The sequence below is a fragment of the Myotis lucifugus genome, unplaced genomic scaffold (genome assembly GCF_000147115.1).
Source record: "Myotis lucifugus unplaced genomic scaffold, Myoluc2.0 scaffold_83, whole genome shotgun sequence".
Lineage (NCBI taxonomy): Eukaryota > Metazoa > Chordata > Mammalia > Chiroptera > Vespertilionidae > Myotis > Myotis lucifugus.
Genome location: NW_005871131.1, coordinates 234,034 through 247,484, shown reverse-complemented (window position 1 = coordinate 247,484; position 13,451 = coordinate 234,034). Strand labels below are relative to the sequence as shown.

Below are 13,451 nucleotides of genomic sequence, written 5' to 3'. Positions count from 1 at the left end.
TCCAACCACTGAACAACACCGACCAGGGCTCACCTCAATTTTTAAAAGAGAAAAATATATTACAAAATATGTTTCTGTTAACCTATCAAGTTAGTCATTTAGTTCAACAGACTTATTTAGTACAAACTAAAAGAATTTGTTTCTACTCATTCTTTATTTCTAAACCAAAGTTGATAATTTGGTTTCTTTTATAAGAGTAGTAGCTATGTTTTACCTTTCTTCACATTTACCTTTTTAGGAGTTTTTCTTCACATGGAAGTAATTATTAATTATCAGGAGTGGCTACAAAATATTAATAACCTAATCTTTTAGGTGTTTGTACAGCTCTTTGGTGAAGTCGTTATTATAAATTAGGTAATTTCTAAAATACAAAGCATAAAACAACACATCCCTAGTTAGGTAGTCTCATACCTACCTAAGTGAAGTAGTTTTCTAAAAACCAAGATGTCTAATAAAATTATATAAGAAATTTACTTGGAAATATTCTGCAGCGTTAAAATTTATAATAAATAAATCATTATGTTTTTATGTTCTAATCTATCAGACCTTAGGACTGAGGGAAAATTTTTTACCTTAAAATTCCTATTTATATTCCTCTGTCTATACTTTAATTTTCAGCTCGAAGGCGTGATGTCCATTTGTCAAAAGAACAAGAGAGCCGCCTACCCTCTCACTGGCTGAAAAGTAAAGGGGCTCACACCACCATGGCAGATGCCCTCTGGCGCCTTCGGGATTTGATGCTCCGAGACACCCTCAACATTCGCCAAGCATACAATCTAGAAAACCTTTAATCACATCTATTACGTTTCTTTTATAGAAGCATAATGAGTTTTGTGGAATAGTAGCCACATAGTTACAGGGGGTGGGGGGGAGGAACAAAGGATGACAATTTTTATTGCATTTTACTGTACATCACAAGGCCATTTTTATATAAGGATACTTTTAATAAGCTATTTCAATTTGTTTTTGTTATATTAAGTTGACTTTATCAAATACACAAAGATTTTTTGCATATATTTCCTTCGTTTAAAACCAGTTTCATAATTGGTTGTATGTGTGTAGACTTGGAGTTTTATCTTTTTACTTGTTGCCATGGAACTGAAACCATCAAAGGTTTTGTCTTGGGTTAGGGTTTTTTGGTTTTTGTTTTTATAAAAGAACAAACTGAAAAAATACACACACACACGAGTTTACAGATTAGTTTAAGTTGACAATGAAATGTGAAGTTGGTCCTAGTTTACATCTTAGAGAAGGGAGTGTACTTGTGTCTGTTTCATGTGCCTGAATATCTTAAGCCACTTTCACAAAAAGTGTGTTCCAGGTGAAGTGAAAGGTTGTTATTTAGGTTATACGTGTTTGGCAGACATGGCACATTTGCTCTATTAACTCAGAGGCTTGCTGCAGAAATCTGGAGTCAGTGCTGTGTATCTTTCTGCAGCTGGTGCATCTCCCAGACACCTGGAGAGAGAGCACTTTTTCTTGTGCTGAGTTAGATGTCTATGGTGTCAGTTATTTTTCTAGAACATGTGCACAACCCTGAATTATTCTTAGTCTTGGCAGGTAAGTTTAAGGGTACTTTTGATCTATGTGTAATAATTCACAATTTATGCCTATACGTGTTAGATGATTTAAAATTTTAAATCTCTTACATTGAAAAAATATTTGAAGTTCATCTTGAAGAAAGCATTGAGGCATCCATGGAGGTGATTTACTTTTCAGCATAATACCTAAACTAACAAAGGGAGTGCATCACTAGATATGAGCTGTATCAGAAGCCTAATTGTAAATGGGTAGACCACCTGCTTATGCAGATGCTTTCGTATTCTTTGTTTCCTCGTCAGATGTGGCTTTCTTTTTTTCTAAGTTTCTTCGTTGTAATTCTCAACCAGAAATTTAAAACTTCCTAAAATATTTAAAATTCAGCTTGTGCTTTTAAATTTCAAGAGAAAGGCATCATAATTTAAGAAAATGCTCATGAAAAAGACCATTACAGACCCTAAACACTTGGGTTTGATGACCTTGTCTCTTATATGACCCTAAAATAAACATTTGGAGGCAGTGTATGATGCTCAGACAGGTAAAAAACAGCAAATATGGAACAGTGTTTCTAGGGTTTTTGGAAACCTGCTTTATTGTAGCAAAGTGGTTGCCATTGTGGTTGACCTTCCACTGCTGTGTGTAAGTTGAAAGAGTGACTTTCAAAGGATACTTTTTTCTTTTAGTCTGGTATGACTCAATACCTGGTATTTCATTACCATTCTTATTAAATCATGGGGACAAAAGTGTGTAGAATGGATAAAAGTCTCTTGTATCTACATAGGAGGCCCTTGTAACTTAATTGCCTATAGTCAACCACTGGATCTCTGTTTGCATCAAGTATTTTAAATAATTCTGAATTTTAAAAAAATGTATTGCAATAGTATATCAGTACCTTATTGTTAAACTGAATCAGATAAAGAAATCTTCAGTTCCTGGTTATTTGGGCCATTGAATCATCATGGACTGTATAATACAATCAGATTATTTTATTTCTAGACATCCTTGAATTACACCAAAGAACCTGAAATTTAATTTTGGTTAAGTTATTTATTTATTTCATGCGTCCATTTTATTTCCCTTTTTAAGGTCTGGATGAGACTTCTTGGGAAGCCTCTAAAAACTTTACTGTGGGCTACATGGGGCATTAGAAGCCAGAGCACTCCTCCTCCGACTCCTTCCCAGTGTCTGGAGGTGCTATCGGAACCATAGACCCGGCCAGGAGCTTCCCTAAGGCAGTACAGAGTCGGGCCAGGGGGCCACTAGGCAGGCCCTAATTAAGTTTTTCTTTAAAAAAAATAATTTATTTTAGAATCATGTCTTTCTGTATATTAACTTGGGGAATATCAGTTAATATTTAGGAAATAAGATTTGAGGTCAGCCATCTTCCAAAAAAATAAAATTTTGCTCATTTAAAAAAGTACAAGTTAACTATACACCTTTTATCCATGAGTTTAGGAATTGTAGTGATATGGCTTAGAAAGCATAATGGCCTAAGTATTTTCAAAATATAAGTTCATGTGGAAAAGAATTTTGTTTATGTGTGTGGAGGAAACCTATAGGTTTAAAATAATATGTCAGCCAACTGATTTAAAAGACCTTTAATTGTTTTGTTTTTGAAGCCGCCCTTGTCTTCCTATGAGGAAGAATTGAGAGGGGATGCTTCTCTGTGTAAAACTCCAAATTGGTGGTGTTGACTTTTGAGCTTGAACATTTTCAGACTTGATTAAAACTTGGTTTATTCTAATTTCTGTATCAAAAGAGTTTTACGTGGTAACTAGTCTTATAACATGTATGTATCATATGTTTGTTCATCTAAAGCTTTTTAATCCAAATAAAAATGGAGTTTGCAAAGTGATTTGGATTAACCAGATTTGGTTGTTTGTTAAAGCTTGTCTCAGATGTTAGCTTCAAACAGGTTAACTCCTGCAAAGCTTGATTTTGTGCTGACAGGGATACAGCTGCTAATTTAGGGGAAGAGTGCTCCTCAAAGTGTCCAGACACTGGTCCAGGGCTCAGGAGCATTAACACAAAGCCAAATGTAGCCACACTGCTGTCCTCAGGATGGGCAGAAATGCAGGTTTCAGTTAAAATTAAAGAGTTACTGATTGCAAAATGAAATTAAATTAAATTTTTTTTTTTAATATTTTTTTATTTTTCGCTTAAAGTATTACAAAGGGTATTACATAAGTGTCCCTTTTTTTCCCCCCCGCCCTTGACACACCCCTACCCTCCCTTACCCCCCAGTGTCTTATGTCCATTAGTTATGCTTATATGCATGCATACAAGTCCTTCGGTTGATCTCTTACTCCCCTCCCTCCTGCCCCCCAACTCTCTCTGGCCTTCCCACTGCAGTTTGGCAATCAGTTTGAGGCAGCTCTGCCTCTGTATCTATTATTGTTCAAAAGTTTGTAATGGTCTTTATTATCCATGAATGAGTGAGATCATGTGGTATTTTTCCTTCATTGACTGGCTTGTTTCACTTAGCATAATGCTCTCCAGTTCCATCCATGATGTTGCAAATGGTAGGAGTTCCTTCTTTTGAAATTAAATTAAATTTAAAAAAGAGTTACTGATTGCAGAAGGTAAAGAAAGCATGTTCTAGATCAGTGATGGCGAACCTATGACACGCGTGTCAGAGGTGACACGCGAACTCATTTTTTTGGTTGATTTTTCTTTGTTAAATGGCATTTAAATATATAAAATAAATATCAAAAATATAAGTCTTTGTTTTACTATTGTTGCAAATATCAAAAAATTTCTATATGTGACACGGCACCAGAGTTAAGTTAGGGTTTTTCAAAATGCTGACACGCCGAGCTCAAAAGGTTCGCCATCACTGTCTTAGATCATAAAGCCGTATAACCCGTTTCAAATAGTTGTTTGTGATCAGAAGAGATAAGTGTCCCAGGTATGTCTTTAACATGCTTATAAGCTCTTAAAACATGACCACACTTTTAATAGAAAGTGTTGGTAAAATCAACCAACTGTTTTCCTCTAATATCACTTTGCAAATCCCTGTGATTCTGTTCTCCTAAGCTTAGGGCTATGCATACATCTTTGTTCATGAGTATATTTTGGATCAGTGATGTATAAAACATTCCAACTAAACACTATGAGCAAACAAATACTTCCAAGTATTACTCTATTTCTTTTTGGTTTGGAAGTGTGCTAGGTCAGCTGAAGGAAAGTTTAGAACCTAACAGACTATTTATCCCAAAAATTTATGTATTCATTGGATTGTACATAAAAATGGCAAGAAATTTCACACGTGTGAAGACTAAAAAATTGATAATATTCTACTAGGAGAGAAATCCTTTGGAAAGCCTCATGTTCCAAGTGCATTTTGTTTTAAAGAGAGGTTATTCAGTTGGAAAAATCAAACTTACAAAAAGATATTAATGTAATTAATTTACATCAGAGATTAGACAAAACTTCCAAAATAGGACTGCTAGATGAACAAAGTTACTATGTTCCTAACTTAGGTATTTTATCAGTTCAGATGATCAAGTGAAGCTCCAAAGCCCAGATTCTTTCCACAACACTACAGTGGAGGTAGATTTCTAGCAATAAATGCTAATTAGGCTTGTCATTCTTGTAGTTGACACTAGGGGGCACTGCAGTTCTACAATCGGCATATAAGAGCAATGCCTTTTTGTTAATCCTCACCTGAGGATATTTTTTCCATTGGTTTTTTGTTTTTGCTTTTTTAAATATATTTTATTGATTTTTTTTTTTACAGAGAGGAAGGGAGAGGGATAGAGAGTTAGAAACTATATATATATATATATATATAGAAGAAAGCTCACCCTAACTGGTTTGGCTCAGTGACTAGAGCGTCCGCCTGCAGACTGAAGGGTCCCAGGTTCGATTCTGGTCAAGTGCATGTACCTTGGTTGCAGGCGCATCCCCAGTGGGGGGCATGCAGGAGGCAGCTAATTGATGTTTTTAACTCTTCCTCTCTGTAAAATCAATAAAATATATTGGGAAAAAAGAAAGCTCTAGGGAAGATCAACACAAATTTCAGACTAGTGATTCTAGGATGGAGTCAGGAAGGTGGACCAGGGAAGGAACCCACAGCAGATATAGAAGTTAGATTATTTTATTAGTATTTACAACTATTCTTTGTAAAAACGTGTTAAGTATTCTCTATATGTAGCAAATATTAAACTTCTAAATCGGGGGGGATGGAGGAACATGGAATAAGGCCATAAAATTGTATCATACCACAATTTTCTTATGCTGCAGTCCAACCAGTAAAATGCCTGTGAGGTGAGATTCACCAGCAGTTCTGAGGTGATGCAAGTGCACCTGAGAACCACCTTCCTCCCCCGGGGGCTGCTGTTCATCACTGGTCTTCACAGTCCATCTCTGGGCAGTGATTCTGAGTTTGCTTCAGGCAGTACTTTAATGAGATAATCAGTGGCTCTTTATACTGAGTTGGTTCCAACATAAATGGACTAAAATTAGAAAAACAAATCCCTAAACAATTTAGGAAGAGTTGTGTTTGTGACAGAGATCATTTGCTTCTTATTCATGAAAAATAAACTTTTGAAACAAGTGTTCTTTAATATGTAGCTATTTTCTTGTTTCAAAAGATGTAGAATGTGGCTATCCAAGCATGGGAAGATGCCTTTGCATTTTCTATCAGCTGATCCAAACTTATTCTGGATCAAATTACAAAATCTCTACCAATAGACTGGGCCTATGATTTAGCCAAGTCTATGGTTGCTTCACTGTGACGTTTACATTTCTTAGGGAAGGAGCAGCCTCTTTATTTAGCAGCTGTTTGAAAGCAGTATCTTTTATCACAGAGGGGTGTGTGAAGCCTGTCTCCCACCCCCACCCCACCCCAGTTCACAAGAGCTCCAGCCCTTGCATGTTAATGGAGCCTGGCAAGGGAAGGGTTTCACAAGAGCAAGTAATGTAATGTCTGGAATTCCCAGCACCCTAGCGAAATGTTTACAAAGTGGCAGCTGACAAATGTAATCTGCATAATTATCCTGGTTACAATGATCTTCTCTGCATTAAACAAATTTTACTTAGGTCTTACTTTTATGTCCATGATTAAATGTGAATTCTGCAAAAAAGTAAACTAAGTTATAATTTTTTGCCTAAAGAATTTCACCAAGAATTCAGGCTGCACTGAAAGGCATCCTGATTGATCCTTGAATTGTTTAGGAAATAGTTCCTGGACTAGATTCATTTAATGGTTATGTTTTAGGAGGAAATAATTTTTTTAAATATATATTTTATTGATTTTTTAACAGAGAGGACAGGAGAGGGATAGAGAGTTAGAAACACCGATGAGAGAGAAACATCCATCAGCTGCCTCCTGCACACCCCCCATTGGGGATGTGCCTGCAACCAAGGTACATGCCCTTGACCGGAATCGAACCTGGGACCCCTCAGTCCACAGGCCAACGCTCTATCCACTAAGCCAAACAAACCGGTTAGGGCAGGAGGAAATAATTTTCACACAGGAAAGTAGGTATTCAAGCAGTGATAGGAAAACAAAAAAAGTTCTTTTTAAGGCAGTTCTGTGTAAGAGATCTGAAAAGTACATTTTTATTTGTATTTATTTTACAAATTGAGAACATTTTATTCTTTTTTTTAATATTTTATTGATTTTTTTACAGAGAGGAAGGGAGAGGGATAGAGAGTCAGAAACATTGATCAGCTGCCTCCTGCACACCCCCCACCGGGGACGCGCCCACAACCAAGGCACATGCCTCTGACCGCAATCGAACCCGGGACCCTTGAGTCCGCAGGCCGATGCTCCATCCACTGAGCCAAACCGGCTAGGGCGAGAACATTTTATTCTTGAAAAACTGCTCAAACTTTGGTTAAAAACAGCAAGAGTCGGTGGTCTTTTTACCTGGGGCTGCTTTCATTCAGCCTCTCAGCCCCCACCCAGGTCAGTGGCAAAAATTGAGTGGCTTGACCAATGTGGGTCTGGTGGCAAAAACACAAAACCCAGCAGCTTTACTGCCAGAAAGAATGTAGCATCAATTGGGGGGCCAGGAGGAAGTCTGTGATTTTATTAATTAAAAGTGGCAAAATGGAGAGAAATGAACTAGGAAAACCTACAACATTGCTACCCTGATGTTGCAGTCCTGGTTTGGACAAGCAGTGGACCAGATTTAACTGGGAGAATCTAAAATGAGAAAACCTTAGGCAACGTAAGTCTCCCACAGAGCTTGCTGCTGGAGCTACCACATGCCTGGGAAGGAACCATGCTATCTCGGCAGTGATTGATTGCACATGGCACAATGGAACTTTGGGGTGACAGCAGTATCCTAAAACTATGTTTCAATTTGAATTGGAACATTTATAATGACTGAAATGTTGGTCATGATAGGAATTATACCTCAATGGAGCTGTTTTTAAAAAAAAATCTTTGGCCCTAGCCAGTTTGGTTCAATGGATGGAGCATCAGCCTGCAGACTGAAGGGTCCCGGGTTTGATTCTGGTCAAGGTCACATACTTCAGTTGCAGGCTCCCTGCCCTCATCGAGGGTGTGCGGGAGGCAACCAATCGATGTGTCTCTCACACATCGATGTTTGTCTCTCCCTCTCACTTCCACTCTCTTAAAAAAAAAAAAAAGAATTGCCTACTGAAAAAAATCTACCATTAGTAACTGATTCAAGAAAAACTGTTCTATAATTTGTCTAATATTATCACAAACTAATATTTAATACTTATTAAAGGTCATTATTAACCAGATATGTACTTTTATTAGTTATTCTAGTAGGATATTGGCTATTACATAATTATATTCAATTTTTTTTGTTTTTATTTTAAAATAATTATTGATTTCAGAGAGGAGAGAGAAGCACCAATGATGAGAATCATTGATTGGCTGCTTCCTGCACACCCCCTACTGGGGATCCAGTATGTGCCCTAAGGAAATTGAATCTTAACCCCCTGGTTCATAGGACCATGCTCAACCACTGAGCCACACCCACTGTGCTTCATTTTTCTTTTTGTAAGAACTAAACTGTTGTAATCAACCATTAAAATGATATATCATTTTCTTTTACTCAGACTGCCCATTATTGAATACAATGAAATGAGTTGCAGTAAAATACTACCAAATTGTCCAGTTTATTTTTGGTTGTCAAGTTCAGTATATGACAAAAAACAATTGAAAACTAATGAATAGCTGTGGAAATTATAAATGTAAAGCTACCTCTCTATGGTTAATAATTCACCTTTTGTTGAAGGTAGTCAGAATGAAATTAAACTGACTCAGATGTCTTTGTATCAGACACAACTCCCGATCCCTCTCCTTGCCAAATGTACAGAAATGCCATTTCCTGGCAACTAGAGAATGCAAATTCCAGATTAAATTGCCTAGCACAAACTAGGTATCTAAGAACGTTTTTATGCTTCAAATTTAATTCTCCCCTCGAATGTAGACTGCACAGAGATGTCACTGAAGTAGAAAATATGGGCTGCAGTTTTCCAAGCATGTTCAAATTCTCCCATGTAGACCTTAGAGCCCGGTGAACACCATCCATACGTGCATAGGAAAGGAGGAACTTGCTGGGATGTTAGCAATGTGTTTTATGTTGTTGTTTTTTTAATATTTTTTAATGGATTTCAGAGAGGGAGAGAGAGGTAGAAACATCAATGATGAGAGTGAATCACCGATTGTCTGCCTCCCGCACACACACACTGGGGACCGAGCCTGCAACCTGGGCATGTGCCCCGACCAGGGAATTGAACTGCAACCCCCTGGTTCATAGGTCGACACTCAACCACTGAGCTACGCCAGCTTTTTGTTTTGTTGTTTTTTAATCACAGTTTACATTCAATATTATTTTGTATTAGTTTCAAGTGTACAGCACAGTGGTCAGACAACCATACACTTCACAAAGTGCTCCCCCAACACTAAGTGTATTTTTTAATGAATGTACATTTTTAAAGAATTTGAAACTAGAAAAATTTCATATTCACTTTATTGACTGCTGAAGTTCAGTCTCTGATGCTTCTTCCAGCCTTCTCTGATACTGTCTTTCTGAGGCTTTTCTCCGGTAGACATCATCTGTATTGAACAAAAATTTTACTTAGATTTTTAAGAAACTGAGGAATTAAAAATACTAAGATCTAAGTAATTTAACCAGTAGTATAGGTTGGTCACTATATCTGAATCTCAACATTAATTTTTGGGGGCTATTTTGTAAATGCTCACCCAAGGATTTTTTTCCATTTATTTTTAGAGAGAGTGGAAGGAAGGGGGAGAGACAGAGAGACACACTGATTGGTTGCCTCCCAGGACCAGGATGGAGCATGCAACAGAGGTACATGCCCTTGACCGGAATCAAACCAGGGACCCTTCAGTCCGTGGGCCTATACTCTATCCGCTGAGCCAAACCGGCTCATGCTCAACATTAATTCAATGCCAAAGTAATTTAAAACATGAGTTAAATAAGGCTATGTTAATGAAGTTCTGGACTTCAATAGCAGGGTAAGAGTTGGTATCTTCACTCTGGCTGGTGTGGTCAGGGGTTAGAATGTTGACCTGCATATTGGAGGGTCTGGGGTTCGATTCCCATCAAGGGCACATATTTTGGATGCAGGTTCAATCCCTGGCCCTGGTCAGGGTGCTTGCAGAAGGCAACCAATCAATGTGTCATGTGTCTCTGTCATATCGATATTTCTCTTCCTCCCCACTCCTTTCCACTCTCTAAAAATCAATGAAAAAAAATCCTCTGATGAGAATTAAAAAAAAAAAGAGTATCTTCAAATCATCCTTCTTAACTGAAACGTGGCCCCTCAAAGGCTCTTCCCGAGCTGTGGCTCTGCTGCTTCCTCTCCCACACCCAGGAACTTGGGGTGGGGAGCTGAGGTCAGCTTCCTTGTTCTCAGCTGCTGCTTTCCGGACTTCTGATTCTCCACCCTGTTCCTTCAGGGCTTGTGCCATTTGCCACCGTCTTCTCTGCACTGGTACCTGTTCTCCATCACTTCCTTTTCAGTCACTGAAAACAGCATCTAGCTCCCCGGCTCCTTGACCCTATCCTGTCCCAGGCAGCACCCCTGTCCCCTTAGGGATAAAGCACTAGCCTCCCTCACTTCCCTGCCTTCCCCACACAACTTCTGCCACCCACTGGCACTGTTCCTATGAAGTCATCCATTCATTCTGCTCTGACCACCACCTTTCTAGCCCTTCCGTCCTTGGACCTTTACCAACTTCTTCCCCTGAGTACCCTCCCTCCGCCCCCACCCCTCCTTCTCTCTTCCTGCCCAAACCAGCTGAAATTCCTTCTCTGATCAATAACTTCTTGATACACCTTCAAAGCCCCAACCACAGAATAACCCAACTTCCTTCTCCATGCCTCACTGCTTGCTTTGCCCTGTGGGGCCAAACTGATGCATCTGACTGGGTCCACTGTGACGCCTGACAACCGTTTCCTCAGCCATGACCCTGACCCTCCTTCAACCACCCCCAAACGGCATGAACTTTCTCCCAGAGAAAAATCATCAGCAGAGAACTCCTTTCAAGGGCTACTCCTACTGCCCTGCTCTGATCCCATCCTCTCCCACCTAGTCAAGGGCCGAGGCATCTCCAGTGGGGGACCCTCTGCCTTGTTCATTATATCCTCTCATCAGTGCTCATTAAATACTGATGAATGGATGAACAAAAAGACTAAATAAAAAGCACTAAAAAAAAATTTTTTTTTAATGAGGATTGGCAATTCACAAGAGATCATGTTTCTGGAGGGACAAAGCAGAGCGGGCCTGGGGGTTGGGGAAGTCTCCCCAGGAGACGAACTAGCCTGTGCGGAGCTATAATGCTCAGCAAAGCAGCGCCCGGCATTCCCTATAATGCTCAGCAAAGCAGCGCCCGGCATTCCGTTCCCAGTGCTGGGCCCTGGTGCCAATGACCTGCCTGTAAAAACTGGTAACCAGCTAAGCGGGCAGACCAGCTCCCTCCAGGGTTTGGACTACAGAGCCCCGAGCGGACTGGCCAGTTAGCTGGAATTTCCATGAATGCCCAGGTTCCTATCCCCCGTCTACCGTGCAGTGAGCAAGTCTGTCCCCGAGACAGCATGTCACCAGCGGGCTGGCGAGGAGAGCGTCCTGAGTGGAGTCCCATGCACTCCCTTCAACGTGTGAGCAAGGTCTCAGGGTTGGACGCCGAAGTGCCTTTGTTGCCCCGCTTACTGGAGACCCCGTGAGCCCGGGCGGGTCTCCAGGGCCCAGTGAATGGAACCGCACTTGCCCTCCCGACGCGGAAAAAGCAGTTCAGCGCTGAGTGGAAGGAGCGGTCTGCAACCTGGGAATGACGACCTCCCAGGGGAAAAGGCCCCATGCCACCTCCTGCCTTCCTGAAATGAAACGGAGGCTGCTGCATGCCCACTTACAGAAGGTCTCCTTGCCCACGCGCACTTTAATCATGATCCACTCCATCGTTCCTCCCAGGACAAAAAAGAAGGGCAGAAACCTGTAGACGCCGAGTCGCTGCTTTCCGGGCACCCACTGCAGAACCCGCCTCACCTGGGCCCTGGAAAACATGCCCAACCGAGGTCGCGGAGAGGGGTGCGGAGAAACCAGGGCCGACGGGAGCTGCCTCAGCCCCTGGACTGAAGCGCCCGGGTGGCGGCGACGCCGTCCTGCCTGCCCTTGCAGAGTCCAGCGGTCGAGTTCACCGCGCCATCGCCGCCCGGTCTCTGCTCCCGGCGGGTAGATCTGCAGGAGCCCAGCGCGAGCTCCGGATCCACCAATCAGAGCACGGCAAGGCGCGGGGATTCGCCAGTAGAATGCGGCGGAGTGCGCGTGCTCCGTGAGGCCGAGCCCGGCTGGGGAGCTCGCGCAGGCGTCGCGGCTCCGGAGGCGGGGCGGGGCGGGGCCAGGGGGCGGGACCTCCCACGTGGCGACGGCCGGCGGGGACCCGGGCCTCCCGGTGAAGCTAGTGCTGGGAGTCGGCGGCCGTCCCCCCACTCCCCTACCCGCCCCCCCGCTCTGCCACCGCCATCTTTTCCTTTAAGTCCTGATGGAAGTGATGACCCTCTGATGGACTAAGCGTGTGCTGCACCGTAATATAATTGCAATTACGCAACGCCTTGCATTTATTTCGGAGTCCGTGAACGGTGACCAGACTTCTAAAAATAACAGAATTTAATATGCCTTGTTGAAAGCTGAACTTGGTCATCACAACAAAAGTCTAGGTAAGCATTTTGCGACAAGCAACCCTAAAATTAATGAAAAGCTTTCCTGTGTGGGGCACTTACCGTTATGAAGGTACTTGTACGTGCTTTTGATACATCATCTCACAATCATAGAAGAACTTAATGGTTCAACACGGATGGGCTTTGTTAAACCACATCTCTGCCCCGCACACAGTCCCTTAGTCTGTGCCTCAGTTCGCTACACAAAATGGGGACCTTCCTCTGATGCTTTTAGGACTTAGAGATAATACAAATAAAGCCTGAAGTATAATAACTGATCAATTAGATTAGCTGCAATATGATGATCATGATGATGATGATGATTATTGAACCCTAGCTCTTTCTATGTGTTCCGAAGCCTACTGGACCTCGCCTCTATTTTCATCATCTCCTTTTCCAGACGGAGAACTGAGGAGTTGAGGTTAAGCCAGGCAGAAGCGGAGATCTGACTTGAAGGCCTTCACTCTTGCTGAGGTCTTTAATGAGGCTGTCACCTCATTACCTCTGAGAAGGGAGACAACTATTAGACAATCAAAGAAAATAAAATGAAAACTAAGACCCAAGAAGAGAGTTTGGTGATATAGGCACAAAATCTACAAAAACAGGCTGGAAACGAGAGAATGAAAGCAGGGCCCTGGATAACCTGCCTTCTGGGGCCAACACGTCCAACTGCCCCACTCGGTGCTCCCTCCGACTCTCTGGTGACTCTGGGGCCCACTGCCATAGAAAGCCCACGTGTGG

At 41.5% G+C, this 13,451-nt stretch overlaps 2 protein-coding genes across 17 annotated transcripts in view; one reads left to right on the top strand and one right to left on the bottom strand.

Moving 5' to 3' along the window:
* PBRM1 (polybromo 1) overlaps positions 1–3,394 on the top strand; it is a 118,215-nt gene extending 114,821 nt beyond the window's left edge. For 11 of the 16 annotated variants that reach the window (XM_023755658.1, XM_023755655.1, XM_023755653.1 and 8 more), the window contains one exon: positions 619–3,394. In XM_023755658.1, coding sequence (XP_023611426.1) covers positions 619–791 — 173 coding nt within the window. In that variant the 3' untranslated portion in view covers positions 792–3,394. The remainder of the gene's footprint in view (positions 1–618) is intronic. The other 5 variants (XM_023755663.1, XM_023755666.1, XM_023755662.1 and 2 more) reach the window with 2 other exon arrangements.
* Positions 3,395–9,470: 6,076 nt separating this feature from the next.
* Positions 9,471–12,279, bottom strand: SMIM4 (small integral membrane protein 4). The gene is made up of 2 exons (XM_006090818.3): positions 11,907–12,279; positions 9,471–9,586 (listed from the first exon to the last, which is right to left on the bottom strand). The coding sequence occupies exons 1-2, from the start codon at positions 12,055–12,057 to the stop codon at positions 9,495–9,497; spliced, it is 243 nt and encodes an 80-aa protein (XP_006090880.1). The 5' UTR covers positions 12,058–12,279; the 3' UTR covers positions 9,471–9,494.
* Positions 12,280–13,451: the final 1,172 nt, after the last annotated feature.

What these genes read in the sequence shown, in the direction of transcription:
- SMIM4 (XM_006090818.3), bottom strand. Translation starts at nt 12,057, where the DNA reads ATGTTTTCCAGGGCCCAGGTGAGGCGGGTTCTGCAGTGGGTGCCCGGA. An exon ending in CGTGGGCAAGGAGACCTTCT is followed by an intron (nt 9,587 to 11,906) that starts GTAAGTGGGCAT and finishes TGTTCAATACAG; the next exon opens with ATGATGTCTACCGGAGAAAA.